Genomic DNA, 26251 nt, shown 5'->3' on the forward strand with positions numbered 1-26251 from the left:
TCCGAAATGTTCTTGAACAACTGGTACATGCGCAGTGGGGTCATCTCCTCAGTCTGCACCTTCTCCACAAACTGTCAGAAGGTTACAAGCGATACAAGTATATTGTAGAGCGGGCTGAAACACCCGAAGACACATGTATTGAGAAAGTGTAAGAGAGTGCAGGAAGGCACTAAGCAAGTAGAAAAATGTAGAAGAAAGACAAGAATGATCCGGTCCAGTATTGGACTGGGTAGCAATATATAAAGAGAAAATAGAACAATAAAATGAGGAAAATCTAATTCTGATACAAACGGCTTCAATTGCGGATCGGCTTCTACCGCATTTGCGAGTGTCTTTCTGTAGTCCTCCTGCTTGTTAGCCATGCGCTTCTGGCAGTTCTTGTTATCAGAAAATTAGATTACTTCTCCTCATCCATTTATTCTTTCCTTTTATTCTCGAATCCGTCTAGTTACCAGTCTGGTCTCTGTTATTCCTTTTTTTTACTACTCATTTATCTCTTCAAGACTGCCTTGGTCTGTCTATTTTCCAATGTATTCTCTTTTGCGTAGGTGCTACAGCCCGACCAAACTCAATAGCTCGTAACCTCAAACACTTGTCATGCACAATCCTCAGGGGACCACTTTTCTTCACCATGCCATTGGTTGCCAGACAGTGTGGGCAATGTGACCTTCTTGCAACGGTCATTGACTGCCTTTACGATCAGGTGTATTTGCAGTACATCGATTCCAGAGGCCCTCAGCCTGCGCGAGAACATGCGCCGATCCGACTCCTTAAGCATCACGCGTGCGCACGTCTTGCAAATATCCTGCAGAATCGTCTGCATCATCTTGAAGTAGCCAAAGCGGAACATGGACATGCACAGAGCGATGAATCCCCAATGGCCGACACAGCCCGACATGTTTTGTCCATACATCTCGCAAATGAAATTCTTGTTCGACACACCCAGCCGCGGATCCAGTACACCATTGGGGACAGGCTTGCGAGTCTCGGCTGTGTAAAGATTGTGCTGGTTAATCACAACCTTTGCCGCCTGATGAATATCGTGTGGGCTGAGAACTCCAAATTGAATACAGTAATGTCAGAATTTGTGATTCACTAGGTTTCTACAATATTTCCCTTCCTCATCAGATCCATGTGCTATCACAACTACGGCTCCGATCCTCCTTTGGGGTCTCACTCTTCTCCACTTTCTATTTTTCGCGTACAGCTATTTTCTCTTTTTATTCATAGGTTTCCTTTTCTTTGGCTGACTCAGCCCAAACCACTTGTTGAAACTCGTGACCATCCAACACAGGATATGTTTGAGATTACGAGCTATTGAGTTGGGTCGGGCTGTAGCACCCAAGTAAAAGAGAATACATTGGAAAAGAGATAGACTAAGGCAGCCTTAAAGAGATTAATAGGAAGTTTGTAAAAAAAAAAAGGAATAAGAGAGACCAGACCGTTGACAGGACCGATTTGAGAATTAAAGGAAAGAATAAGAAATGGGTGAGGAGAAGTAATCTAATATTCTGATAAAATAATATCGTCAGGCGTGGGTTAGAACGCTGACAAACCTACCACAGGGTTAGACCAAAACACCAATGGCGATTCCTTGAAGCTTAGCAAGGGTGAAGTGCTCGTCAACAATAGAGCCTTTCGCCTTGTAATGTGCTTATATGGTATATTAAAGACTAAAATATTCTAGTGTGATGCTATTCTGAGCGTTTGGTAAGAATCACACGACAGTCGCGCTTTGGGTTCACAGGCTCGGGAATTAGAATGTGTGCAGACTCCATCATCTTTGGAAAACCATTTGCATCCAGGACATTTGGCCCGAGATGAGTGTAGTCCTCAGGCAATGCCATATCGAAATCTTTCAGCATATTTGACAGTATGGTCAACATCTCGATCTTGGCCAAATGCCGTCCGGGACATATGTGGACACCAGGGGCAAAGGTGAACAGGCTGCGGTATGCTTCGTCGTTGTTGAGGAGTCGGGTCGGGTCGTACTTTAGCGGGTTGGCCCATGTGTCAGCATGGTGGTTGACGCCAGGGAAGTTCACATGTATCTCCATACCTGGAGGAATGAAATGGCCTTGGAGAGTGATACCGCTGGGAGGCGAAACACGGGGGAAGTAGCTAGCATTTATAGGGCAGAGACGCAGGGACTCGTATAGGCACGCTTCGACGAACGGCAGCTTGCTTCTGGCCTCAGCATAGGTGATGACATGGTCAACTGGAAAGTTGCTGCGGACCTGGTTTCTTGCCCTAGCATAGATCTTGGGGTGGGCCATCAGGAGGAATACAGCCCATGTGAGTGAGACTGACGAGGTATCGCTGCCAGCAGCTATAGCAACGGTGGACTCAGCCTTGACTTGGAGGTCGTCCATGCTAATCTTCGATTCAGGATCCTCAGCATCAATAAAGGCCTGAAGAAGGTCCACTGGCTTATCTGCACCGGTGCGAAGCAGTTCCTTGCGGTTGGCAATTGCCTTGTCGCAAAATTCGGACAGGACGTTTGAACTTCGCCTCTAGGGGTCCGAGAAGTAGTGAGAACGGGAAATACTTTGTGAGCGGGACAGCTGCACGAGAAACATGCCAGATGGTGGTAGCGGTGGCCCATTTTGTCACATCGTCGTCGTTTTGCTTGAGACAGTTGAATTCTTGGCCAAGAGCTAGTGCGCCAATAGTATCGAAGGTCGCCAAGGCGAAATCTTTCATGTAATTGATGCTAATCTTCCCGTTGAGACTGTGGCCAATCCGCTCCTCCCACACATTCTTTAGCGCAAGGTACCCGTGTTTCAAGATTGCAGGTTCCATCCTACCTAGGTACACAGGGATTGAAATACGGTCCTAGCTGGCGTTTTCTCAAGCCGACAAAGGCCGGGTCTGTGGCACTGACAGTGTTGGGAATTCCAAAGATGTCCACTGCTTTATAAAAGCTGGCTTTGCGGAAAGCATGCGAGCCAAAAGACAGTGCGAACATCCGATGGGTTCGAGATCGCCACAGCATTGGGTTCCAGCACGTAGAGGTCGCCGTATGTTTCGTATTCGTGCTGCGCGGAAATGCCGACCTTGCTAATCATGCTCAATATCTGGTTGCGCTTGCTTGTAATGCGTGCAAGGAAAGGGCCAGGAATATGGCGGAGGGGCGAAAAATACAGCGCATAGATGATTTTGTAGCTTAGTAGAGCAGCTGCAATAGAAAATAGAAGCTTGACGAGACCAATGCTGCTGAGATGGTCTAGGAAGATACCCATCCAATGAAAAATAATGATGGAAAGCGCAGCCATCGTTGTATATGAAGGAAAGAAAATGATATAGATTGGGATATTTGCCTTATTTGAACCTTAGAGTACGGAGAGAGAGATAGAAAAATGAAAAATAGAAAGGTGGGTTAAATAGGTCCTTGAATAGTAGCGTCAGTCATAAATCATAACGGCAATGTCTCGGTGTTGGGTGGCATGCGATAGTTGATGGATATTCTTCTATGGGCTTCTGTTGGTTTCTGTCGGCTGACCGCTCTCTTCTATGTCGCTACTTGATTTTTTTTCTGATAAGAACCGCCTCATATCTTGTGCTCGACCCTTCAAGCAGACAAGACTCGACATCTATATGGCTGTTGGTGCTCAACTGGCCATGGGCGCAACACAGGGATCATTGTTGACCGTGGGTCAGGAAGTCTGTTTCCCAGGAATAGGAATTGTGTTTAAAAGTAGGAACCTATTGTCAAAGGGAGTGGCATGTTTGTGTACCTTCTATAGTGCTCAGGCTGCGACAGGCTTAGGATAGGGGCCTTTTGGAACCCGATCACACTTGGCCATAGAAGACAGACAGCTATGAACTATAAACACCGAAGACGTATCCTGCGAGCTACTGCCAATTCCTGCTGTAGGTGCTGATTGCCTATTGGTGAACAGGGTAGGCATGTAGCTTCGATGAAGGGCGGAACAGAGTCATGACAAAGGAGACGTCTCTATATCCTTCGACTTGTAAAAAAACCCCAACGCAAACGGGTTGCTGAAGGCATAGTGACCGAGGTAAACAATACACTATTTCAGTTAATATATTGGCCACTTGTTATGAACATGACAATACCACATGGTTGATTCTCACCAGTACACTTGTCCACACACAATATTTTATGTTTCTCGTATAAGTGCTGGAATTATGACTCCAGTAGAAGTCTTTTCACTTTCTTAACAGTTTTCATTGCCTACTCACTTTGCTATGGACCACTTTATAAACAGCATCGAATCACAAACTTATATCTGTAGACGATATGACATGATCAACTCGTATGTAACCGCACGGTTCCTATTCTTCTATGCCAATTCTGCTGGTGCTGAGGATTTCATGCCAGGTCGCCAGCTTGAGGAAGGCTTCTATCGGACTCTTGCCCTCTGCCCCTGGTTCGCTGGTGATATTAAACCAACTCGAGATGGAGGAATGGAGGTCATCGTCGACAAGGGCAATCTGAACATGCCTTATTATCGTGAATCGCAGTCTTTGGTACGTTTCAGCAAGATCCAGTCTTCCGGATTCAACCGCACAACCTGGCCTGATGATTTGGTTCCTGTTGGGCCCGTTCCCTGCATTGACAGGGCTACCGGGATGGTCAAGCTGTTGCACGTTCACGTTGTGCGACTGAAGGACAATAGCGGTGTGGCTATATCGGTCAATTTCAACCATGGAGTCGCAGATGGTACCAGCGTTCTAAATTACTTCAACCGTTGGGCGGATGAGACGCGTGCACTAGTAACTGGCGTACCTGTGGCAGAGGCAACCTTCTGCTTTGGTGCCGATATCATCAAGAGGCACCTGCCGAGCGAGCGCGCATCTCTCAGTGAAGCGTCCCAGAAGGTGCTTTCCTCAAAGTCCTATGTGGCGGATTTCATCATGTGGCTCTCACTTGACAAGCGCAGAAAGCTGATGAGCTATTTGATCAACTCTGCTTCACCGCGTGGGCATTTATTCCGGATTTCGCGTGCCAAGATTGACAGGCTTCGCAACCAAGTGCTCGAGCACCTGCCACATGGGACCCGCTTGTCCACTAACGATATCATTTCGGCAGTCTTGCACAGAGTCCACGAACAGGTTGTGACAAGGAAGCAGCAGGGATGGTTGGAAAGCCTAATGGATTGGATGAATGGAGCTGCAGGCGAACATTGTACTGTAGTCATCGCTGACTATCGTCGCCATCTTGGAATGGCAGAGCTGAATTACATGGGCAACCCGGTATACGGCGAAGTTGTTCTCACCCCGATGCACCAGGCATATCAGCCAATTACCCCCAAGACTATATCTGTGGTCGCTAGTCAGATTCGGTCGCTCATATCAGCACTTACCCTACCGCGCATCGGACAAACTGTTGATGCTTTTGATTCGGATGAGAAGCATGCCGCTGATTTCTTTGCCGTTGCCATGAATCACAAGCTTTTGACAAGAACTTCTAATATAGCATCTACTAAGATGTACGCTGCAGACTTTGGCCATGGCGTTCAAGCTTTTTCAACGACACATCCTGAGCTCGCCATGGGTTTATTTGTGATTCTTCCGTCGCCACCCCCAAGTAAGGACATTCTTGTCAGTTTCTGTGATGCGCCTTCAGTAATGGACAGCGTCTTGAAGAACGAGTTTTGGAGTGACATCTCTGAGTTGGTTTACTAATATATATACGTACATTTACTGGTTTCAAACGGTTAGCCACATGAAGAGGGTGACCCTATTGCACAGCTGATTCTGATTCCTAGATCCATGCCATAATGCTTAGACAAGGGTATAGTGGCTGCACTATATATCCTAGCACACGCCAGTGTGACTGCAAGTCCTGGTAATTTGTTGACAGTCACTAGTTCTATTTCATGCTACATGTACAAGTATCCCGACAGGCTCTGATTGTACTGGTGAATTTTAAATCTGTAACGAATGAGTTCACAAAATACAGCATACTTTGGATGAGGATACGTGCTGAGTAGCAGGTGCTGTGGCTCTTCTAAGGCGATCATGACTGGCACCTTGACATCAATGCACGATATTATTGTAGTAGTCTACTTAATATTAGTAATCAAGATGTTAAGTGGATCCTATCCAGATCCCATTGATAGTGGCCTAATTCATATTATTATATGTTCTACAATATTACTTGCAGTCCAGTGTAAAGAAAGTGGTGACTTAACTTAGACGCTGGTAAAATGAAAATCACAATGGAGCAGATGCTGTAGCACTCAAGAGTAGGAAGAGGTAGAACTTAAGTGCCAGCATCATCATCATCCGCTCCTTTTAAGGACTGACAACTACTGAGCTTTTTGAGTTTCCGACTCAATTTAATAGCAGGTACATTAACTGAGTATCAAATACCTCTGGCGTTTCTTCCACTGTACGCTGCATTCACATTTACCATTTGACCCACATCTTTTCTCTCTCCTTTTGTCTTCGCAATTACCACAAGCTGAATCAGTTGGCTTGAGCCGAGTGATCCCCATTCCATGGCTGGTCCCCTGGCAGAGCGCTAACTGGCCACTGAGCCATGCTACCAGAATCCCTATCTTGATTTTCAGATCACTCCAGCGATTTAATTATTTTCCACCTGCTTCCAGCAGGATGCGCCACAACACACTATATCGTTAAAAGGAAATACTCTGCACTTTAACAATTACAAATAATATACAGGATACTTGTACACAACCTCAAGCAGCAATGCGAGTTTCACAGTTCCCACTGCCATGGGCCATTCCCACCACTATATATTGTTGGTGTCAACGCCATGCATAGTTGATGCTGTACAGACGGCACGCTTTCTGGATATAAACTCCACGGCAACTCCCGTCGCCAAGCCAGCTTCGTTTACCGCTTTCCTATTTTATACCCATTTACCATGCCAGTTGTTGATATCATTACCAATTCACAGGAAGTTGATGCCAAGTCGCTCTCGGTCAAGGCATCGACCTACATCGCGCAAATGCTAGATATTCCTATCGATATGGGTCTCACCACTATCAGCAGAAATCCTAGCATGTGTTTTGGTGGAACTCATGAGCCTACAACCTTTGTCAATTTCGTCTACTGTCGTACAAGTAAATCTCCAGAACAGAGCACGATTGTTGGAAAGTTCACCGAGTTCATATGCAGCGAGCTGGGTGTCAATTCCAAACGCGTTTTTATGAACCTAGTACAGGTAGACCCTGAAGCGTTCGGTTGGGACGGCGAGACACTTGCTCTCTCCTTTCCTAGAAACTACGGTCTCTATTTCCCACTCTAGGTACAGAGTATGGAAATTGGTAGATGCTGTAGGATAGAAGGCTGCCCACGTATGGCCTCATTTTGTTCGACTTCATAGTGGCAACCCTCGTTAATCGGCGCTGACTGCCTATTTACGCCAGCGTCATAGAAATCTTCATCTTACATCCTTTCTTATCACAGAATATGTTTGCAATAAATTCTGCGAATATGTTAACCTCTTACTGCGGTAGGCAACTGAGATTCTAAACATGCACTACACCTCACACTTATTACAGTTCTCCAACCGAGATATCACCGCAACCCATGTCTAAAACCTGTTGGGCGATAATGACCCCTCCAGCCTAAGACTTGTCCTTGTTAATATTGCGCATTTTTATTCTTTCCACAATGTGTTGTGAAAAGATACTTTGGAAGGTAGACATATTTGGACAGCTGCAGGAGGCTGTTCTCAGAGCATATTACACACGAGGTACTACAGAATCAATTATGTGTGTAGCGTGGCGTATGGTGTAGTGCGAATCAGCAGCCACAGAAAGTGCTTCCTTGTATAGTGTATTAGTGGCTGATGGAAAATGCTCTTGAACTACCTCCGTAGGGAACCGTGTCGGATATGTTGGCTCCACTCCATGCCTTTTTTTTTTTTTGAATTCTGCCTTACAAGACAGCAATTTGTTCATGTACTTCGCAGGGACATGATAGATATTGCAGGTGTTTTCATAGAATTAAAAGTACTCCTGACTGTGTGGCGGAAGAAATCTATATATAATGATGCCCGGTCAGAACTGCGCTGGAGCAGCCTGGTTCTGTGGCCGTTGCATCACAAGCGAAACAAGGTGGATTATTAGCCAAGGTAACCTCATGCCGAAAAGTTCCTGGTTATGTGACCGATAAAAATGCGCCACCCCAGACGTGAGGCTATCGTGAGTGCAGCGGATATAGCCACACCAATATAATATCTATATACCTAGAAAGTGATGCCTGCAAGCTAAGAGTGCCAGTAAGAATTCGTTGATATATGCGAAAAATATCTATCCTCTTGAAAGCTTGATAGTTAGGAATGGTGTGCAGCTATAGTAGCTTCGCCGGAACTCGCGTAATTCTACCACGAACTGGGAGGTGTGGTATTTTTGGAATGTCCAAGCGGAATAAAAGTAACGGAGCACAGAACACCTTGGCCAAAAAGGTGGATAGACAAGAACAGCGCATTCACTCCGCATACTCTAGCCATTCTGCCATAGTTGAATTTATCTATTGAAGAGGATATCCCCACCTCAAGTACTCCTCGTGCTAGTCATGTAAGCATGCACCATGTTTTGTCGTGCAACAGCATCCTCCTACAGTTATGGCTATATGATAAACTCAACACATGTACCATTTTCCTATACAACTAACACAATGTGAGCATGCAAAAGCCGGCTTCTATGTTGAAAAGCACAGCTCTTGCCCTGTGCTCTATTTCAATATTTGTGTTACCACTAGGGAAATAGATCTAACGCTTAACCCAAGTAAACACAAATACCATGCGGCAACTTTTCTAGTTCCTGAAGTCCAGGCATGACAGCTATTGGCTATACTGAACACGGGCAATTGATCGGGTAGTACGATGTGCGATGATGGCGGACATGCCCCGTACTAAACTAGGCTGCGACCGGACATCCATGCGGTCCATTAGGAGAAATTAGCCATTTTCCGCATTGGATCCATTGACACCTGTACCGATGTTTTCCGTCTGCCACTCTTCTGATCGCAGGGGTTGCTGTTTGTGGTCTAATTTTAGATAGTGTAGCGAGTAGCTACCAGTCTGAAGGGAGCAAGAAGCTCCGCAGACCTGACATTCCAGCTCATTCGCCATAGCACAACACAGGCGATGCGTGCAGATAGGATTGCTACCTCCGACTAAAAGGCAACCACCTGGATATTTCTGAAAGCTATTAACTGGCATCCTAGGAGAACAGAAGATGCCTAGCCATTATAGAACACCAATAATTGACGACTTGACGGGGGCTGTACTGCAAGCTGTAGCGCAATAGCTAGAAACGCCAGCTGTATATATTCGTGTCATGTGGGCACTGCGGCCACTTGTTCTCCTAAGCATGGGCCTTGCGGAAATGAGCAGGCGGAAATGAGCAGGCGGAGCCTCTTGTTAGGCAGGCACTGCAGACAGAAACACCTGTAAAGGCAATCATGCCACCAGGAACAGCTGGCTAGAGCGTGCACTAAGCAGCAGCCGCAAAGGTATGTAGCCACTGCACCTGTCCGCTGGAGGCATTACTCAGCAGGTAGTCGGCGCAGAGAAAAGTGTGCATGGGCGGACAAGGTGAATATTCGGCCCCTTTTCTTGTACTTGCGCTACTGGCGTACAAATACTTCGTGTGCGTTTCAAAGGCCAGCGGTATACCTCGTAGTACACCCCACAAAGTGCGGTGTTGGCCGGATTAGTATCCCTCAGCACAGATCTCACGAGCAACCCAGAATGAGCAGGCTAGCCAGAATTAACGGCCCTTGCCAAGAGCACGCCCCTATTTGTGCTGTCAGTGTTGGCCTGTCCGGCTGAGATTGTATAAAAGGCAGTTTTATGGTAACCGCTATGGCCAGGAATCTCAACACCTAACCAAACAGGCATTATCTTTTAATCCATCTTCATAGTATTGACACGCCTTCGCTATCTAGCAGTACCTATATTTGTATTTCAGACACCTCATACATCTAGAGCTGCTATTTTATTAGTTTTCCTTTCTATTGGCCATGCCAGTTGACTCACACACGCTTGGAGCTACAAAGTACCAGGTCTTCTGTACCATCCTGGCCGCCATCGGTAGTTTCAACTTTGGTTGGAACATCGGTTCCGTGAACATTCCCGGCGACGTCTTGCAAAACTGTGTTACTGGCCGCAAGTACTACGGCCGCTTCCCGTCTTGCATCTATGTCAAGTCCGGAACTGTTTGGGGTCTGGTTGTTGGTTGCTTTGCCATTGGTGCCATCATCGGTGCTGTCGTCTCCAACCCTATTATTAACCGCAAGGGATACAAGTTTGTCCTGTGCTGGTTCGCTCTGCTCAACGTTGTTGGTGCCCTGTTGCTGTCGCTGACCACCAAGATCCCCCAGTTCATCATCGGCCGTCTTGTCGTCGGTATTGCTGCTGGTGCCGCCAACAACGCCATGGCGACATACGTCTCGGACATGGCTACACCACGTAGCCGTAACATTCTGAGCGGTGCCCTGCAATTTGCTTGTAACTTTGGTATCATGATTGACAACGCATGTGCCCTGGGCCTCGCTTCTCCCCCTCGCTAGCGCATCTTGTTCGCCATCACTAGTGTCTTTGGCCTGATCAACTTTGCGCTGTTCCCGTTCGCTCCCGAGTCGCCCAAGTGGCTGGTCAAGAACGGCCGCATCGACGAGGCACGCGAGGCACTGCAAAAGTTCCGTGCTGGTGCTGACATCGAAGGAGAGATGAACGACATCATCCAGACTGACAAGGCGAACCGTGAGCGCACCGCCGATGTCAACGTCATGCAGGTCCTGCGCGGCCAGACCCCCGACAACCTCCGCCACCAACTGCTCTGTGTGTCGGCGCTCATGTTCTTCCAACAGCTGTGCGGTATCAATGCTGTCATTTTCTACTCGACGCAGATAATCAACAAGTCGACGCATGATAACCCTGCCAACATCCCCACTCTGGCCCAGATTCTGTCGTTCATCATCTCGGTGTGCGCTCTAATTTTCACTTTCTTCGGAATGATCCTTGGCGCCTACTTTGGCCGCCGCACCCTGCTCATGTTCTCCCATGGCACAATGGGCATCTTTTCCGCTATCATGGTCGCTGGCTCAGTCAGGGACATTACCGGACTGGTGGTGACCATGGTGTTCCTGTTCAACGCCTTCTTCAACCTCGGTGTCGGAACCATCCCATGGGCTGCAGCCTCAGAAATGACTCCTGGATATGCGATGACCGCCATGTCTGCTATTGGTACCGGTATCGGCTACCTGTTCACCTTCGTCATCGGCGTCATTTTCCCGCCCATGCAGGCTGCTTGGGACAGCTGGACCTTCTTCTTCTTCATGGCGTGGAACATTGCTGCTGTCTGCTTTGTCTTCCTGTTTATCCCCGAGACCAAGGATCGCCGTATTGAGGACACGGTCCGTGTTCACTCGGTTGGTATCCACATTGTCGTTGGCAAAAAGTGGCAGGTTAGCGCTGCGAGCGAGAAAGATGAGATGGCTCGTGCCGAGGCTGCCGACACAGGGGAATCTCATGTCGCTGCTGGTGTTGAGGCCTGATCAGGCCCAGTCAATAATCATTTCGGTGCCAATAGTCCTCACTCAAAATACAGTTAATAGAATGGACTACATACGAGAAGGGTCAATGTGCGATGGTGCATGGTTCATTTTGCAGTTGGTGTTGCTGCGGTTTCAAAATGGGCTAATGTCTTGATCATCATTAGCGATAATTAAGCAATGTGCTTGGCTGCTGCGATTGGCCACATATCCTCATGCTGTTGGATGTTCAGTGCTGCTCTCTTGAGGCCTCGATTTTTCCTGCCTTCCCAACATCTGTAACAAACATTTAGTTTATTCATCATTTTATTCGATAATGGAGGCAAACGTAGATGAGGCTGCGCGGGCGCTGGCAATTGCTCAGCGGAAATGGGAGAGCGGCGATAAGGAAGGAGCGCTGAGGCTTGCGCGCAAGTCCAATTCACTGTACCCGACTCCATCGGCGGAGGCAAAAATTGCAGAGTTCGAGCGCTCGTCAGCGCCAAGTCAAGACCAGGAGACAGCATCTGCAGCTGAAGCGACAAAAGCTGCAGGTGGCGAAAAGAAGGAGGCTGGTCCCGAGCTCAGACAACGGCGCGCGCCAAAGCAGGCAGCACCAGCCGAGAGCGAAAAGCCCAGACACACCCCAGAGCAGTTGTCGGCAGTGCGGCGTGTAATGGCGGCAAAGAGCGACTACTATGCCGTTCTGGGAGTGCAAAAGACAGCGACAGAGGTCGAAATCAAAAAGGCGTACCGGAAATCAGCGCTCGTGTTTCATCCAGACAAGAACACAGCACCCGGAGCTGACGAGGCATTCAAGCTGGTTGCGCAGGCGTTTACAGTGCTGAGCGATGCAGACAAGCGGGCGTACTATGACCGCTATGGCGTCGAGTCGCGCGGCACACCCTCGGCGTCGGCTGGTGGCAGCAACATGTTCCACCGTGCGGGCGGGCGGCCAATGGCTGGTGGGTTCGAGCAGGAGATCTCTCCAGAGGATCTATTCAACATGTTCTTTGGTGGCGACTTTGGCCAATATGGAGTGCAGTTTGGACCCGGCGTGCGGTTCCAGCAGCGGCGTGGGTTCCCGATCAACATGAACCAGCAGCGGTTCAGGCAACAGCGCGCCAACGAGGATGACGGTGCAAGAGCGACATGGCTTCAGTTCCTACCATTGCTGCTGCTAGTCTTCACGTACTTTGCGTCGACCATCATCTCGATGCTTTTTGGCGAGGAGGCGCCGCCGGCATACGCGTTCCAGCCAACCAGCCAGCACTCGCAGGTGCGCGTCACGCAGCACCGGAATGTCCAGTACTGGGTTGATAGCTCCGAGTTCTCGCAATCGATTGTGGCAAAGAAGTCGTCAAAGCTGTGGCAGTTTGAGCTGGATGTCGAGTCACAGTACATTTCGCGTCTGCAGCGCAAGTGCCGGCAGCAGATGGAGGCCAAGCGAAACAAGATCCACATGGCGCAAGGGTGGTTTGGTGTTGGCGGCGACAAGGACAAGCTGCGTGAGGCGGAGGCAATGAAGCTGCCGGCGTGCGACGAGCTTGAAGCGGTTTAGATAGTTTCGGGCCCATTTTAATAGCACATTTTAATTTTGATATACAGGTTTGCAAAGTTGGTGGTGGCGCGCAGCTTGTGTTCTTGGCTCTATGTTTCGCATACGATGGTCTCTGGAATCACGCAGATATGGCTGTGTCCAATCGACGCAATCTCGCCGCCAAAAGAAGTAGCGGGGGTTGATTTGCTGCAGCAAGCAGGAGGGAACGACAAGGAGCTGCAGCCGAGGGAGTGGATGCAGGGACACATGTTTGTCCCTGCGGGCAGCGAGACGGAGCACTACTCGATACTGGCAGTGCCAGCCCACCGGCCCCCACATATCCACGGCTGCATGGTCTCTGGCACGACAACGCCGGCCTACTACGACGTTTACGTCTCGCAGTACGCAGCAGATTGTGTGAAAGTAAGGTACTGTGCGTATAATGTTGAGCGCAACGGCGGTGCGGGAGATGCGCTGGCATTGGAGCTTGACCCGCCTGCTACAGCAGCCCTGTCGGTCGATATGCGGTTTCAAGACGCCAAGGTCGCATCGGAATTCAAGCTGGTGACAACCAAGCTCATTTCGGGAGATCGGGCCGTGGCGCATCTGTCGCAGTTCGCTCCAACAACTCTGGCAGCACTACAAGGGGCTGGGCTGGAGACAAGCGAGGTAGTTGTTTGTTTGGGCGTTGCCAACGTATCGTGATAAAGTGGGCCTGGTCCAGGCCCACGGGTGGCGCTGTTAATAAACGCATGGAGGAATTGCAAGGGACCGGTGGTCTGCAGGCTTGCGCTTGTTTCTCATTCCTTTCGTCCAGCATATCCGTATATTAGCAGTCCCAATATTTCGCCTGTCGTTGAATAATGTACCGAAGAAAATCCGTGAGCAAAAGGCGGCTGCCGAGCGAAGAGACGCAGCAGGGAGGCGGTGCGTGGTTTGGGCCATCGCCCTGCTGGACCGAGTCGAGCAGCGAAATCGACGGTGCCGAGGTCACAGCGTTTCGCGACCACGTATGCCGGCGACTCGACGAGCAATGGATGATGCTGCGGCAGCTGATGCAGATGGTCCAAGACATGGGTCAGCTGCAGCGCGAAGCAGCACCTGTCAACGTGCCGCTGCGATTCAACCCGCGTGTAGAGCCTCCAAAGGAGCACTGGCCCCTCCAGCACAGTTCAGACAGCACAATTGCTTTGCGCATGACCCGCAGGCAAGCAGAGGCTGCTGCGGTGGAGACAGCGCAGGCAAGCATCCAGTCACCGGGTGCAGCTGCAAAGAAGCGGCAGCCATTGAAAATCAAGGGCCTGCTTATTCAGGCTAGATCTGCTGCCCAGAGCCCTGCGTCGACCGAGACGCTGTCTGTCGCCAGCCAGTCGTCGCCATTGATGGATATGTGGAGCCAGTGTTTGAGGACACGAGATTCGCTGACTGAGGAAATGGAGCGGTCCAGGAAGACCGGAGAGATGGCCAACGAGATGCTCAAGGATATTGACTCCATTCTCGAGGCTCCAGTTGGGGATGCTCGGAGTGGTCTGGCCCGGCATACAGTAAGCCCCGGTATACATGGCCCGGTCCAGCAAGCAGTAGCACCACCACCCCCAGCACCACCGCCTCCACCGCCTCCCATGTCATGCTCATCGGTGACTGCAGCACCAGCACCACCACTGGCTGCACAACCACCAGCAGCCCCTCCACCACCCCCAGTGACGACATCGCCTTCAAATGTAACTGCGTCTCTGCCTGCCCCTGCCCCTGCCCCTCCCCCGCCGCCACCACCACCACCACCACCACCGCCGCCGCCGCCGCCCCCTCCTCCCCCTCCTCCGCCTTCAGCGGTCCTGACAGCCCCAGCAGTCCTAGCCCAGCCAACTACTGCCCCCAGGGCACCCACTACGCCACCAGTATGCCCAGCCTGTGCGTGCTCGTGCAAGCAGCACCACCATATTCCGAGCAGCCATGCAGCAGCCGTCCCTGGCCAGAACAAACCGACCACCCAGGCGTCGCCCTCTGGAAGGGGCAAGGCGTCGGTCCTGGAGCTGGCCCGCATGTTTGACAGTGGGCGGTGAAGATTGACCACGCCACGCAGCGGTTAGTGGTCGGCTCCAACATCGCTTTCAGCAAATCTGCTTTTTTTAGGGTGCCAATTTACGGAGCCGGCCCAGTGCAGGTAAAAATAGACAGCTAAAATTGGGGGGCCGCCGGTTCTATCAGCCTGCCTTGCCCCTCGCATGAATGGGGGAGGGTCAGCACCAGCACCAGCAGAGCAGGCTCTACTCTCTTTTTCCACCAGACTAGCATTTTTATTCCCTTCTTTCCTGCTTCGCTGACACCTTTTTGCACGCTCACTCTATTTTTCAAGAACGCACCTTTCTCTCTTTTTCTCTCTCTTTCCCCGTATCTCTAACGTCATACACACCTGTTAATAGCTGATGAAGGTACCATTTTTCCGCTCCAAGAACACACGCTCCAGCAGCCGGCGCGGCTCGGCGCTCGACAACATCGCCAGCGGATCCGAGGAGTCGTCGCCATACTCGACAGCGCCGTCATCGTCGGTAAACATGAGCATGCCGGCCTTGCCGCGGTTCACCAGCACAGCGCCCAACAACGCAACCAGCAACAGCAGTGGGTCGATCGTTGCGCAGCTGGCAGAGATGGAGGAGTTCCTGGGCAAGATTGCCGACTTCCAGGGCGAGGCGCGGCGACTGTTCCCCGAGAACGTGGCCCTGGACCAAATCCTGACCGGCCTGCAGGACGAGTGCCAGCGCCGGGTCGAATACATCAGCCGCGTGTCGGCTCCGCCGGCGTGGATGTCGCACCAGCGCTCGTCGTCGTCGTCATCGACCGTTTTGGCACAAGGTGCAGGCGCCATGTCTACGCCCAATATGGCCGCGGGGCGGCTGCAGCCGGGGAGTGGCGGGTCTGTGCGCGGCCGTGGGGCTATCAGTGCGCCAGGGGTCGAGATGTCGCCGGCGTCGTCGAGCACAGTAACCTCGACCAACAGCCATCGGAGCCGCGGCGACAGTGCTGGCGGCAGCAGCGATGGCAGCGGCAGAGGAGCCCAGAGCAGCTTTTTCTCGCGGCATGGCCACAACAAGCATGCCGGCGAGGGCAAGCCGGCCAAGCGCGATTCCAGGGTGGCCGAGAGCCGCCGCCAGGCCACGACCATGTCGATGTTTGTCTCCAAGACGGTAAGCAATACCTGATGTCTCTTTTGTGAATGTTTTTTTCTTGCGGACAACAACCGCCATGCATCTTGGCCTCCCCTCCCTTTGCTCCTGTTTTTGCCTCTCCTATTCGGATTCGCACATGCCCGCACACACGGTATATAACCACTATCGCCCTCCCTTTCGGAACGTGATCTGCCTTGCCTTTTGTTTTGCGTTTTTTGGGGGAGTGTGCGAGCAGCTTCCACCGACAAGAGGCTCGCTGGGCGTGTTCGCACGCGGCTGAGATGGTGTCAGCCAAAACTTGAATCCCGCGTGTTCACGCACTGACTGATTGTGTGCTCCGTTGTTTTTTTCTGGTTTATAGTCCTCGGCAGGCATTGATGGCGGCAGCGTAAAGCCCAACAGTAGCAGGCTGAACGGCGCTGGCAGTAACACAAAATCGGTGCGCAACAGCGCTATGAACCCGCTGGCCGAGCCCCCGCAGCGTCCTAGATCCAGGACCTCGTCGGCTGATCTGTTCCGGCCATTGTCGGTGGCGGTGGCCGACAATGGCAGCCCGGCATTGGCGGCAAAGTCCTCGCTCAATGTCGTGAGAACGGCGACCGGCGGCCTTGGTTCGGTGGAGACAAAGCAGCAAGGGCACGCAGCGCCCAGATCCGGCATCGAGTATGCGGTGACGCTGAAGCTGGCGGGCAGGAAGATTGATGCCGCGGTATCGTCATCACTGCAGGCGTCGCTGATTTCGCTGAACCTTGCGACGCAGATGGGCATGATAATCCAGCGGATACCGCACCATGGGCGTGTGTGGGACCGCCGCGGCACCAGCTGGCCGGTGGTGGGCAAGGTCGCGGGGCTGCCGTTCGTGTGCGGCAACATGTCGTTCACGCATGACTTCCAGGTCGTCCAGCCGGGCGTCGAGATGCCGCGCGACCTGGTTCTTGCCAACGACTTTTGTGTTGGAAACAAGGGCCACATCAAGGACAACCGGCTGCATCTGGAGCAGCTGTGCACAACAGTGACTGTGCCCGTGCGCCAGATCTCTGCTCGCTGAGCGGCCCTGGACTTGGCCAGCCCCCTGCAATATTCCATGCCCAAGCTCTTTCTCTTCTATCTTTCGAATGCATCGCAAACATCATCTCACAATCAAAAACCTTTAATGCGGAGGTATTGTGTTGGCTGGCATGTGGTCCTGGGTGGTTTCAGACACATGAGGATCCTTTGGCTCCACCGTGCACCATGTGAGGTCTGACTCTGAAAATACGTGGCGCAGGGCAGCCATGTCCATTTGAACTGGTATGTGCTGTTTGGCTCCCGGCGGCTTTTTGAAATTACATTTTTGGCTCCCGCAATATACACTAACATTTAGCCACCTTTCCCACGCACCAAGAAGCCATGTACTACCCTGACGATAGCAGCAGCGGTAGCAGCTATGGCAGCGACATGGATGCAAGCCGCCCATCAACTGCCGCCCACATCCCAGCAGCTCGCAGCGCCCAGTCGGTTGATCTCGACGACCGACTGCGCTCACTACCAGACAACCGCTCGCTGCCCAACATCAAGATCAAGGTCAAAGACCGGAGCCGAAACCGCCTAAAGTACGCTGGCCAGGGCTACACCGGCTCATACAGCAGCCATGACGACAGCGACGGCAGCGTCTGCGATAATCCGTCTGTAAATGAGATAGTATATCGCAGAGCCCCAGCGCTCTCCAAGCGCATGATCGGCGCCGCCCGGCTCAGCGAGATGATGTACGGCAGACGCCGACACCGCGCCGCCGAAGAAGCAGCCATGGCCGAGGAGCGGCGGAAGCAGGCGGAACTGCGGCTGCTCGAAGAAGGCAAGCGCAAGCGCAAGAAGCGCCACCGCAGGCAGCTGAATGTTATCAGGACGGGCATTGACGGGGATCTGCAGACATCGCAGACAATGGAGCAGTCCGCCATGCCCGCAGCCGACGGTCTGGCACTGGACAACAAGGAGCTGCCCGAGAAGCAGATATTGCAGGAGCAGATCGCAGACAAGCCAAAGCAGCTGCTGTCGACCAGCGATGGCGGACCAGAGTCCGAGTTCAACCTGCGCATGTCGTTTGCCTCGGACATGGACAGCGACGAAGAGTTCAATGGCCTATTGGCGCCGGGTGCCTTCGGCGACGAGAAGCAGAAGGAGCTGGCCGACGGCAACAAGTTCCGCCGCATACTGGGCGCCAAGGCGCATGAGCGCGAAGCCCGCTTGTTCAAGCCCGTGGTGTTCGATCCGAACCGCGGCAACGCTGCCAACGGGGCGTCGTGGGCGCAAAACGACCAGGGCGGAGAAGGTTTCAAGTTCCCGTTCTGCTGCTGCGGAGCCAAATACTGCGTGGCGGCGACCTTCGCCATGATCGTGCTGCTGTCGATCGTCGGCTTCTTCCTCTGGCCGCGCGTGCCGTCGATCTCGATCTCCAGCCTGTCGGCGCTGGAACCGGCCAAAATCACATACGACAAACAGGAGAGCCTGTTTGGCATCATGATGCCGCTGCAGATAAACTATGCGATCAACAGCGGCAATTTCTACCCGCTGGTCATCAGCAGAGTGCACGTGCTTGGGTTTAACGGCGTCACCGGGAACAGAATCATCGAGACCGAAATACTTCGCCTGGAGTCGCTGCCGCAGACGCTGCAGTTCCACTCGGCCAACACCACCATGCATTACCTGACATCGGACATGAGCGATCCGGCCCTGGTCGATCTGTTTGCCAAGTGCGCGCCCAAGTCGTCGGGCCTGCAGAGCAGCGACCTCGAGCGGTCAGGCAAGCTCAGCATCCGCTTCCACATCAAAGTCGATGTCGGCAACTTCGGCTGGCTGAAGCAGCCAGTGGTCACTCTCAACCAGCAAGTAGAGTGTCCGGAATAACATAATACAAGGAGCCATATTACTAATAGACATTTTTAAATGATGGACATAAACTGGTGAATGTCGCTTGAGGTCACTCTGCGACGCACGTCGCCCTGGATCTCATGCAGCCGCATAACAATTCGCGACGCATGGGCCATTGCCGAATCGCCCAGCCGATTCTGCTCCATCAGCGAGCTGATCCATACCAGGGCATCGGCAATGTCGCCGCGGAACTCGTTGGCCAGCGTCGGTGCGCTCAGCGCGCGGTCCGGGCTCAAAGCAACGTCGAGTCCAAACAGCAGTGCGTCCAAGACCGGCGGCGACTCGCTGACATTGCGCGCCTTCATTCTACGTACCAGCTTGGCCAGATCCCAGAACTCGCGGTTCATCCGAAGCAGATGCGTTGCGGAGCCGGCCGTATATAGAATGACTGCCAGCGTGTTGAGGTATTTCTCAAACACCGAGGCATCACCGCGTATGTCGCTGGTGCTGGTGCTCATGTCGCTTTTGCCATACTGGGAGATCAGCGGGAAGAAGAACGCTGGTCCGACAATGCTCGAGTACAGATGCCGCTTCTTATCCAGCTCGCTGATTGCGGCGCCAGACACTCGCTGTTTTGCGAGATCCAGCTTGCGCGACCGGCGAACAACTGTCCCGGCGCCAATTGCTGCACCAGGCCGGTCACTTTGCACTGGCTCTTCAAGAATGCGTTCCTTGGGGATTTCGTCCTCGCTAATGCCCGACAGCTGCAGGCACGCATTGGAGATGGCAGAGAACACTATCTCGCGGTCCTTGATGGTCAGATTGCGATCGCACGATTTGTCCGCTAGGAACGGCCCGATCTGCTCAGGCAGCCTGACCGCCAATGCCGCCAGGGCCCGGCGCCGCTCGAGATCCCACGCCCAGTCCAGGTTGTCGGGCCCGCGGTTATATAGGAACAGGAGCTTGTTTGCGGCAGGCAGCCACAGCTCCTCAACTGTCTTTGTATTTGCCTTACCTACACAGTCCGCAAGGGCAAACAGCCCTATTTTGGTCTTTTCCGTGTCGTTGGCGTCCTTCAGGTATGCTAGACAGTCGTGGAGGAACACGGGCGTGCGCGGCTTGACAAACCCGCTGCTCAGCTGCTGCGGGTCCACTAGACTCGACTGGCGCGGTGCCAGAACCAGATCACTATCCTCCGGACGTGTACTGACGTATTCCCGAACAAAGTCGACAGCCTTGGCCGTTACTGCGTCATTACTTTTCACACTCTTGGCCCATTGAGACGTAACCGGCAAGAGATACTTGCGCATTTCAGCAATATAGTTGGCACTGGCAGTGGCCAGGGCACGGGTGCCTGGTGGGATGTCCGTGCGCAATGAGTCGCGGATAATGTCATCCAGACCAAAGTCAAGCGATTCGCCATCGCCACAGTTGGCCACCGCATCAGCAACAATGATTCCCGACAGCTTTATCTGCGCAATGGGCGCATCAAGGAACCGTGGGATGGCACGCATGAACGCAGCACTAGTCGAGAGCCGCGTGCGCTCCTTCTTGTCCAACAATCCGACCAGGGCCAAAACCAACGATGTCAGCGCCTTGACATGCTCTGCCTGGCCGTACGTGACCAGCTCAGGAAGCGACCACATGGGCAGCAGGCTGCCGGTGACTGCCTTTTCCAAAAGATCCGGAAACACACGGCTGGGCAGAAGCGACGAAAGCTCCTCATCACTGCTCTTTCCCGACAGCATCCGTAGCGCTAGTGCGATGGCCTGGTACGTGGTTGTTGACCAGTATGTCCCCAGCGGAGATTTGACCAGTGACAAAATGGCGTGGTCAATGGCAAGCTGCGTGCATTCCCGGTCGACATATTCAAACAGAATGCTGGCAATGATAACCGCCGCCTGCTCTCCGATCTGGCGCGCACATGAGTCATCCTCTGCTATGACACGGCCAACAACAGTATCGAGCTGCTGCATGACAGCCGACACTAGACGCGGTCCGAATGGCGGCTGCACCCGAGACAAAACACAGCAGGATTTCCGAAGCCTGTCGTTCTCGGGCACCGAAGCCAGGGCGATCCGCTGCTTGGCCGCTGCCAGCAAGGAGGCGGTGATTTCGACGCTCAGGCAGTCGGCCTGTCCCACGCGACAGAGCTTCGAGCATAGCTCTTCCAGAAGCATGCGCGATGGAGCCCCGTGGCCGCATTCGATCAGCGCAGCAGTGGACCGGGCAACTGCAGCATAATACACGCGCGGGGTGAGGCATATTGGGATGGACTGCGGATCAACAACACCTGCCAGCCGGTCAGGCAATGCCGCCATGGTTTGCAGGTACTCCGACCACAGGCTGCGGTGGAGCGGCAAGAGAGCATTGGCGGCTGTGATAGACTGCAGGACGCTATCGGGGCTGACGACGCCTGTGGAAACAGCGTGATCCAGCAATGCTACTATCAGGGTTAAGGCGGGCTGCGAGAGACCCGATCTGGCTGCTCGATTCGACAGCATTCCGACCAGAGACTGGACGACCTGCCAGGACGCCTCCGGATTGCCTTTGGAGACATAGGGAAAGAGCAGAAGCTGTCTGTCAGACGATGGCAGCGCGACAAGCAAACTGGATGCCTTGGATAGCACACATCGCGAGATCCACGGGCCAAGTAACCTAACCACCTCAGGCTTTTGTGCACCACCAATATCGGCCGTCCACCATTGCGCCCAGGCATAGTTTTCAGACAGGTATTTGGGTTCGGACAACCGCAGGAGCGCAGATGGAGCCTCGATACATGCCAGCAATTCGTCGGTGTTTGCAGCTAGGTGTTTGACAGCGATGTGGTGGTCGTCATCGAGTGGGGTGATGAGCGGGCGGCGGTGCTGCGGTCCAATGCCAGGGATAATGATTCCTCCGATCCGCTCGCTGCTGGCAGAAGTCTCGGCTACTGGCAGGTCGTGGGCTTTTGGAGGGGTGAATTCCAAGGGAGGGGTGAATTCCAAGGCCAGCTCTTCAATTCGCTTCTCCAGGAATCTGAAATGCGCTCGCAAGTCCTCCTTCCACGTCATACTAAATAAAATTTGTATTTTGGAGAGACGAGAGAAAACAGAGACATCAGGGGAAAAAAATTGACGCTCGAAAAAAAAAACTTTTGTTTTCGCTTATTTCATATTATAGAGTTTTTTTTATTATAATGGACAGCGGGCGAATTCAGCAGACGCTTCAGGCACTCGAGTTGATCTACGGGGCCAGCACAACGGTGGAGCAGCGGCGTGAAGCCGAGGCGCTGTGCGAGCAGGTGAAGGAGTCTGAAGAGGCGGCGCTGGTTGGCGTGCAGCTCTCCCAGCGGCAGCACGGGTATCCGGCGATGGCACGGCACTTTGGGCTCCGGCTAATCGAAGACTCGCTGCGCAGTCGGTGGAGCGGCGGCAAGCCCAGCAAGAACAAAAAGCGGCTGACGCTAAACGACGGCGTGATGCTGCGCGACCACCTCTGGCAGATGCTCTTGCAGTCAAGCCAGAACACTGAGCCGCAGTATATCCGGGAAAAGCTGGTCAGCGTGTTTGTGATGCTGGTGGTGCGCATGTGGCCGTCGAGTACATGGGTGGACCTGAACTCGCAGATGATGCATCTGTATATGCTGTCAGGGGAGCACCGGGTGCTGGCGCTGAGGATCTGGCAGACACTGGGTGAGGAGGTGTTTGTGTATGAGAACGACCCGTCGGCGGCCGTGCATAAGAATGATCTGACTATCGGACTAGTCGGTGCATTGCTGCCCAGACAGACAGTCACCGAGCTTTACCCGCACGGCTACCGGGTTTCGGTGGACAGCACGCCCAGTTTCACTAAGCCCGGGAAGAAGGCGCGCGAGGTTCCGTATGAGCCCGGGAACGAAGACGGATGGCTGCTGCGGTGGGCCAAGCATGCCACGGAGATTGCGCAGCATATGTCTGGCAGCACAGACGACCAAGACCTGCTGGTAAGCATGCTCGATGCCATCTCGGTTTACCTGGACTGGGTGCCGGTGCGGGCGCTGGCAGCAATGCAGATGATCCCGTGCTTGGCCGACCTGCTGCGTGTGCGCAGCGATACGGTGCGCAGACGGGCAGCCAGCTGCCTGGAGACGATCTCCCGCCGCAACGTCACTGTGGGCGAGTACCGCGACACGATTCTGCTCGAGTTCGCCAGCAACGCAGCGGTCCTGGGCTCGATGGCGCAGGTGTACCTGGGAACAGTGAAGCCTGCGGCTGAAACCGAGTGGGACGACACGGCCGAGGCCCTGTCGGCGGCCAAGACGATCTCGCAGACGGTGGCGAATCTGGTGACCATCCACTGGGCGCGCAAAAAGCTCGACATTAACGTGTTAGCGAATCCGCAGCCGCTGATCGAGCTTCTGCTGGCACTGGGCCGTGACATGCGCTACACGGTGTCGTCGCAAGCGATGGCCTGCTGGACAGCCATTGTCGGGCACCCGGCGCTGAGCAAAGACCCGGTGGTGCTGGGAGCATTCAGCACGCTGGCCGAGCACACCACCACGATGCTGTTCAAGGTGTGCCGGGCGTCGCATCTGGTCGGCGAGCTGGTACATGGCAATGACGTGGCCACAGGCATCGACTCGGACGAGGCCGACCAGTTCGAGTCGCCGGCCGATCTGCGCAGCTTCCTGTCGAGCGATGTGCGCAGCCGGCTTCTGGGGATTCTCCGCAGCACATGCAAACTGGAGCCCACGGGCTTTGTCCAGTGGATTCTGCCGTCGCTCTTGCCGGTTCTGGACACGGCACTGACCGGCAATGCGGACGTCGCGCAGGTGTCAGTGGCTGAGGCCGCGTTTATCACGGTGGATACGATTCTGTCGACTTTGGACGACTACGAGCAGCGAGCATTAGAGGACGGCGATATGGACAGGAGCCTGGAGACAGTGCGGCCGCTGTGCTATCAGATCGGCGAAAAGGTCGTCGGGTTCGTCACGGACAATCCGACGCTGATGACTAGACAATTGCAGACGCTGCCGTCGTTTGCGTTCCTGCTGCGGCCGTCGGCCATGGGAGACGACGGGGCGCGCACATTGCTGTTCAATGTGCTGAAGAAATGCACGTCTTTGTTGAAGGCCCCTGAAGGACCCGCGGCGCGCGAGCTGCGGACGCTGAGCCGCCGGGCCACCGGCGCACTTGTCCGGATCGCCATCGCAATCCCTGATTCGCTGATGGTAATCTACGGGGATCTCTCGGATTTGGTGCAGGCGAACCTGAATGACCCGCAGGTGTCGGATCCGGTCAAATGCTACCTGGGCGAGTTCCTGCTGACGCTGATTGCTGGCGCCTCATGCAGCCTGTCGATGCGCAAGGATCTTGCTGGTGCGGTGATCCGGCCACTGGTCGAGTCGCTGAATGAGTTTCTGCCGGCGCTGCAGTCGCCGCAGGAGCTGGTTTCTTTGCTCGGCCTGCCGGCATTGGACGCCAATGTGGCTGGCGACATTAGCAGCGAATGCAAGGGTGCGATGGACCGGGCGCGTCGCAATCGGTTCCAGCTGATGCACGTGCTGTCCACCCTGCAGGTCTGCCTGACCCGGACTCTGGGCGGCGATGCCAGCCTCAGCCTGGCGGCCGTGTGGAGCGACTATGTGTCGGAAGTCGCCCCGGCCGTTCTGATGCTCATGCAGTGCTTGCACGCCTTGTGGAACCCTGCCAACTGGCAGCAATTGCCGTGGCAGTCGGCGCCGGCCCAGAATCTGTTTGGGCTGCTGGAATTGTCATCAAGCGAGATGTCCAGCCTGACCGGTGCCGTTGCAAGGGAGAGCCAGGAGGCCGACCTGCACTCGGTGGAGATCCGGGCCATCCGCCACACGCTGAATATGCTGCGCGAGTCGTCCTACCGGTGCATCGGCTGCCTCGCTCATTTGCCCGAGCTCTACGATGCCAAGGTTGTGCCCGACATCGGCAGTAACTTCGCTGCCTGTCTGTTTGCCGATGCTGCAGTGATGACATCGCGTCACTGGAAAATGGTGCTGGTCGAGATCGTCCGGCCAGTGCTTCTGGCCATCGGCAGCTGGCCAACAACCCGTAAGGACACGGTAAGGAACGTCGTTGCCGAATTTGTCCAGCCATGGCTAATCCCCATGCTGGCATTCTGCAGCGAGCGCCTGACCGAACAGTGGTCGGAGATTATGCAAAGAAGCTCCAGCGGAGCCGAGCCGTCGGTCGACGAGGATATTGTCAGAGAAAGGCTACTGCGCGACTGGACGCGCGCATTCAGCTCGGCCACTGCCGATTTGCTCGCATCTATGTCCTTGTCGTTCCCGGAGGCCGCGCAGATCGAGAACGAGCTGGCCAGCTCGGCTCGCATCACAATCGGGCAGGACGACAGCCACAGCAAGCGGACTGGCAATTATGCTCTGGGTGCGCACATTCTGCAGACGCCCGAACTATTCGCCGCCGTACTGACTGCGTCTCTGCACGCAATGCAGCTCCCCGACACCCACGCCTCGCACCGCACCACCGCGGCACTGGCCAGACTGGCGCCATCACTGGCAGTGATCGGTCTTCTCCAGCACTACGCCGTGCCTACGCCCGCCCACGCGTCGACCGTCAACAGCTACCTGGCACATGTGCATCCGAGCCTGGTCGACAACAAAAGCGGCGGCACCATTCTGTCGTCGTGGCTGTGCCGGGATTTCGTCCAAGCGACTGTCTCTGTCCTGCGCTCGCCGCAGCTGCTGGATGTGCAGGATTTGGCCCTGGCGATGTTTGCTGATGTTCTGCATTTCTCGAGCTTCGCCAAGCACATGCCGGTTAATTGGAAGCTGCACAGCAAGGATGTGCCAGACCGGGCGTTCCGCTCCACTATGGTGTATTCGATGGTGCCGGCCATCACCGAGTCGGGCGTATTGGGCGAGGACCTGGAAAAGGCACTGGAGATGATTGTCGGTGAGGCCGATGCCAAGCGCCGTAAGGCGCTGTTGCGACTGGCGCTGCTGCCGATGCTTGCTGTGGAGAAAAGCCAGATGTTCAGCAAAAAGGCGGAGAAGAAAAAGCAGACGGCGGCGCAAAATGTCCCGGAGGAGTGGACCACTAGATCTACCCTGTCGCTGTTCGATAATGACGATGAGTTCAGCCTGGGCTCTATCATGCCGTGAAAGACAATGAAGGCAGTACTGGAGAATGAGCCCCGTCCCCTTCACATTCTCCTACCAAAATTTTTTACATATAAAACGTGCAAATAAACACTTTAGAAT

At 53.7% G+C, this 26251-nt stretch overlaps 13 protein-coding genes across 13 annotated transcripts; 9 read left to right on the plus strand and 4 right to left on the minus strand.

Moving 5' to 3' along the window:
• On the minus strand, positions 1 to 564 carry DL89DRAFT_71906 (uncharacterized protein). Its single transcript, XM_040892005.1, has one exon. It carries the CDS (start codon positions 360 to 362, stop codon positions 75 to 77), a length of 288 nt encoding a protein of 95 aa, XP_040740132.1. The 5' UTR covers positions 363 to 564; the 3' UTR covers positions 1 to 74.
• Position 565: 1 nt separating this feature from the next.
• On the plus strand, positions 566 to 1397 carry DL89DRAFT_71914 (uncharacterized protein). The gene has a single exon (XM_040892006.1). The coding sequence runs from the start codon at positions 632 to 634 to the stop codon at positions 1097 to 1099; it is 468 nt and encodes a 155-aa protein (XP_040740133.1). The 5' UTR covers positions 566 to 631; the 3' UTR covers positions 1100 to 1397.
• A 297-nt stretch (positions 1398 to 1694) lies between these two features.
• On the minus strand, positions 1695 to 3242 carry DL89DRAFT_275934 (cytochrome P450; the record flags this gene model as incomplete). Its single annotated transcript, XM_040889369.1, is given in 3 exon segments — positions 1695 to 2474; positions 2494 to 2835; positions 2958 to 3242. The coding sequence occupies 3 exon segments, from the start codon at positions 3240 to 3242 to the stop codon at positions 1695 to 1697; spliced, it is 1407 nt and encodes a 468-aa protein (XP_040740134.1).
• A 689-nt stretch (positions 3243 to 3931) lies between these two features.
• DL89DRAFT_71939 (uncharacterized protein) lies at positions 3932 to 5681 on the plus strand. Its single transcript, XM_040892007.1, has 2 exons — positions 3932 to 4022; positions 4260 to 5681. The coding sequence occupies exon 2, from the start codon at positions 4270 to 4272 to the stop codon at positions 5650 to 5652; it is 1383 nt and encodes a 460-aa protein (XP_040740135.1). The 5' UTR covers positions 3932 to 4022; positions 4260 to 4269; the 3' UTR covers positions 5653 to 5681.
• A 964-nt stretch (positions 5682 to 6645) lies between these two features.
• DL89DRAFT_270304 (Tautomerase/MIF) lies at positions 6646 to 7439 on the plus strand. The gene has a single exon (XM_040888652.1). The coding sequence runs from the start codon at positions 6860 to 6862 to the stop codon at positions 7241 to 7243; it is 384 nt and encodes a 127-aa protein (XP_040740136.1). The 5' UTR covers positions 6646 to 6859; the 3' UTR covers positions 7244 to 7439.
• A 1187-nt stretch (positions 7440 to 8626) lies between these two features.
• Positions 8627 to 9171, minus strand: DL89DRAFT_270305 (uncharacterized protein). Its single transcript, XM_040888653.1, has one exon. It carries the CDS (start codon positions 9074 to 9076, stop codon positions 8903 to 8905), a length of 174 nt encoding a protein of 57 aa, XP_040740137.1. The 5' UTR covers positions 9077 to 9171; the 3' UTR covers positions 8627 to 8902.
• A 676-nt stretch (positions 9172 to 9847) lies between these two features.
• DL89DRAFT_286467 (general substrate transporter) lies at positions 9848 to 11505 on the plus strand (the record flags this gene model as incomplete). Its single annotated transcript, XM_040889868.1, has 2 exons — positions 9848 to 10395; positions 10519 to 11505. The coding sequence occupies exons 1-2, from the start codon at positions 9970 to 9972 to the stop codon at positions 11503 to 11505; spliced, it is 1413 nt and encodes a 470-aa protein (XP_040740138.1). The 5' UTR covers positions 9848 to 9969.
• A 250-nt stretch (positions 11506 to 11755) lies between these two features.
• On the plus strand, positions 11756 to 13101 carry DL89DRAFT_270308 (DUF1977-domain-containing protein). The gene has a single exon (XM_040888654.1). The coding sequence runs from the start codon at positions 11819 to 11821 to the stop codon at positions 13040 to 13042; it is 1224 nt and encodes a 407-aa protein (XP_040740139.1). The 5' UTR covers positions 11756 to 11818; the 3' UTR covers positions 13043 to 13101.
• A 655-nt stretch (positions 13102 to 13756) lies between these two features.
• DL89DRAFT_307103 (uncharacterized protein) lies at positions 13757 to 15521 on the plus strand. The gene has a single exon (XM_040890912.1). The coding sequence runs from the start codon at positions 13885 to 13887 to the stop codon at positions 15082 to 15084; it is 1200 nt and encodes a 399-aa protein (XP_040740140.1). The 5' UTR covers positions 13757 to 13884; the 3' UTR covers positions 15085 to 15521.
• A 55-nt stretch (positions 15522 to 15576) lies between these two features.
• DL89DRAFT_260410 (uncharacterized protein) lies at positions 15577 to 17236 on the plus strand (the record flags this gene model as incomplete). The annotated part of the gene is made up of 2 exons (XM_040885779.1): positions 15577 to 16206; positions 16550 to 17236. 2 exons carry the CDS (start codon positions 15577 to 15579, stop codon positions 17234 to 17236), a joined length of 1317 nt encoding a protein of 438 aa, XP_040740141.1.
• Positions 17237 to 17577: 341 nt separating this feature from the next.
• Positions 17578 to 19071, plus strand: DL89DRAFT_260411 (uncharacterized protein; the record flags this gene model as incomplete). Its single annotated transcript, XM_040885780.1, has 1 exon — positions 17578 to 19071. One exon carries the CDS (start codon positions 17578 to 17580, stop codon positions 19069 to 19071), a length of 1494 nt encoding a protein of 497 aa, XP_040740142.1.
• DL89DRAFT_270311 (uncharacterized protein) lies at positions 19070 to 22125 on the minus strand. Its single transcript, XM_040888655.1, has one exon. It carries the CDS (start codon positions 22086 to 22088, stop codon positions 19107 to 19109), a length of 2982 nt encoding a protein of 993 aa, XP_040740143.1. The 5' UTR covers positions 22089 to 22125; the 3' UTR covers positions 19070 to 19106.
• Positions 22126 to 22203: 78 nt separating this feature from the next.
• DL89DRAFT_270312 (uncharacterized protein) lies at positions 22204 to 26241 on the plus strand. Its single transcript, XM_040888656.1, has one exon. It carries the CDS (start codon positions 22214 to 22216, stop codon positions 26150 to 26152), a length of 3939 nt encoding a protein of 1312 aa, XP_040740144.1. The 5' UTR covers positions 22204 to 22213; the 3' UTR covers positions 26153 to 26241.
• The last annotated feature ends 10 nt before the right edge of the window (positions 26242 to 26251 follow it).

The sequence above is a fragment of the Linderina pennispora genome (assembly GCF_002104995.1).
Source record: "Linderina pennispora strain ATCC 12442 chromosome Unknown DL89scaffold_17, whole genome shotgun sequence".
In the NCBI taxonomy this organism is placed as follows: domain Eukaryota; kingdom Fungi; phylum Kickxellomycota; class Kickxellomycetes; order Kickxellales; family Kickxellaceae; genus Linderina; species Linderina pennispora.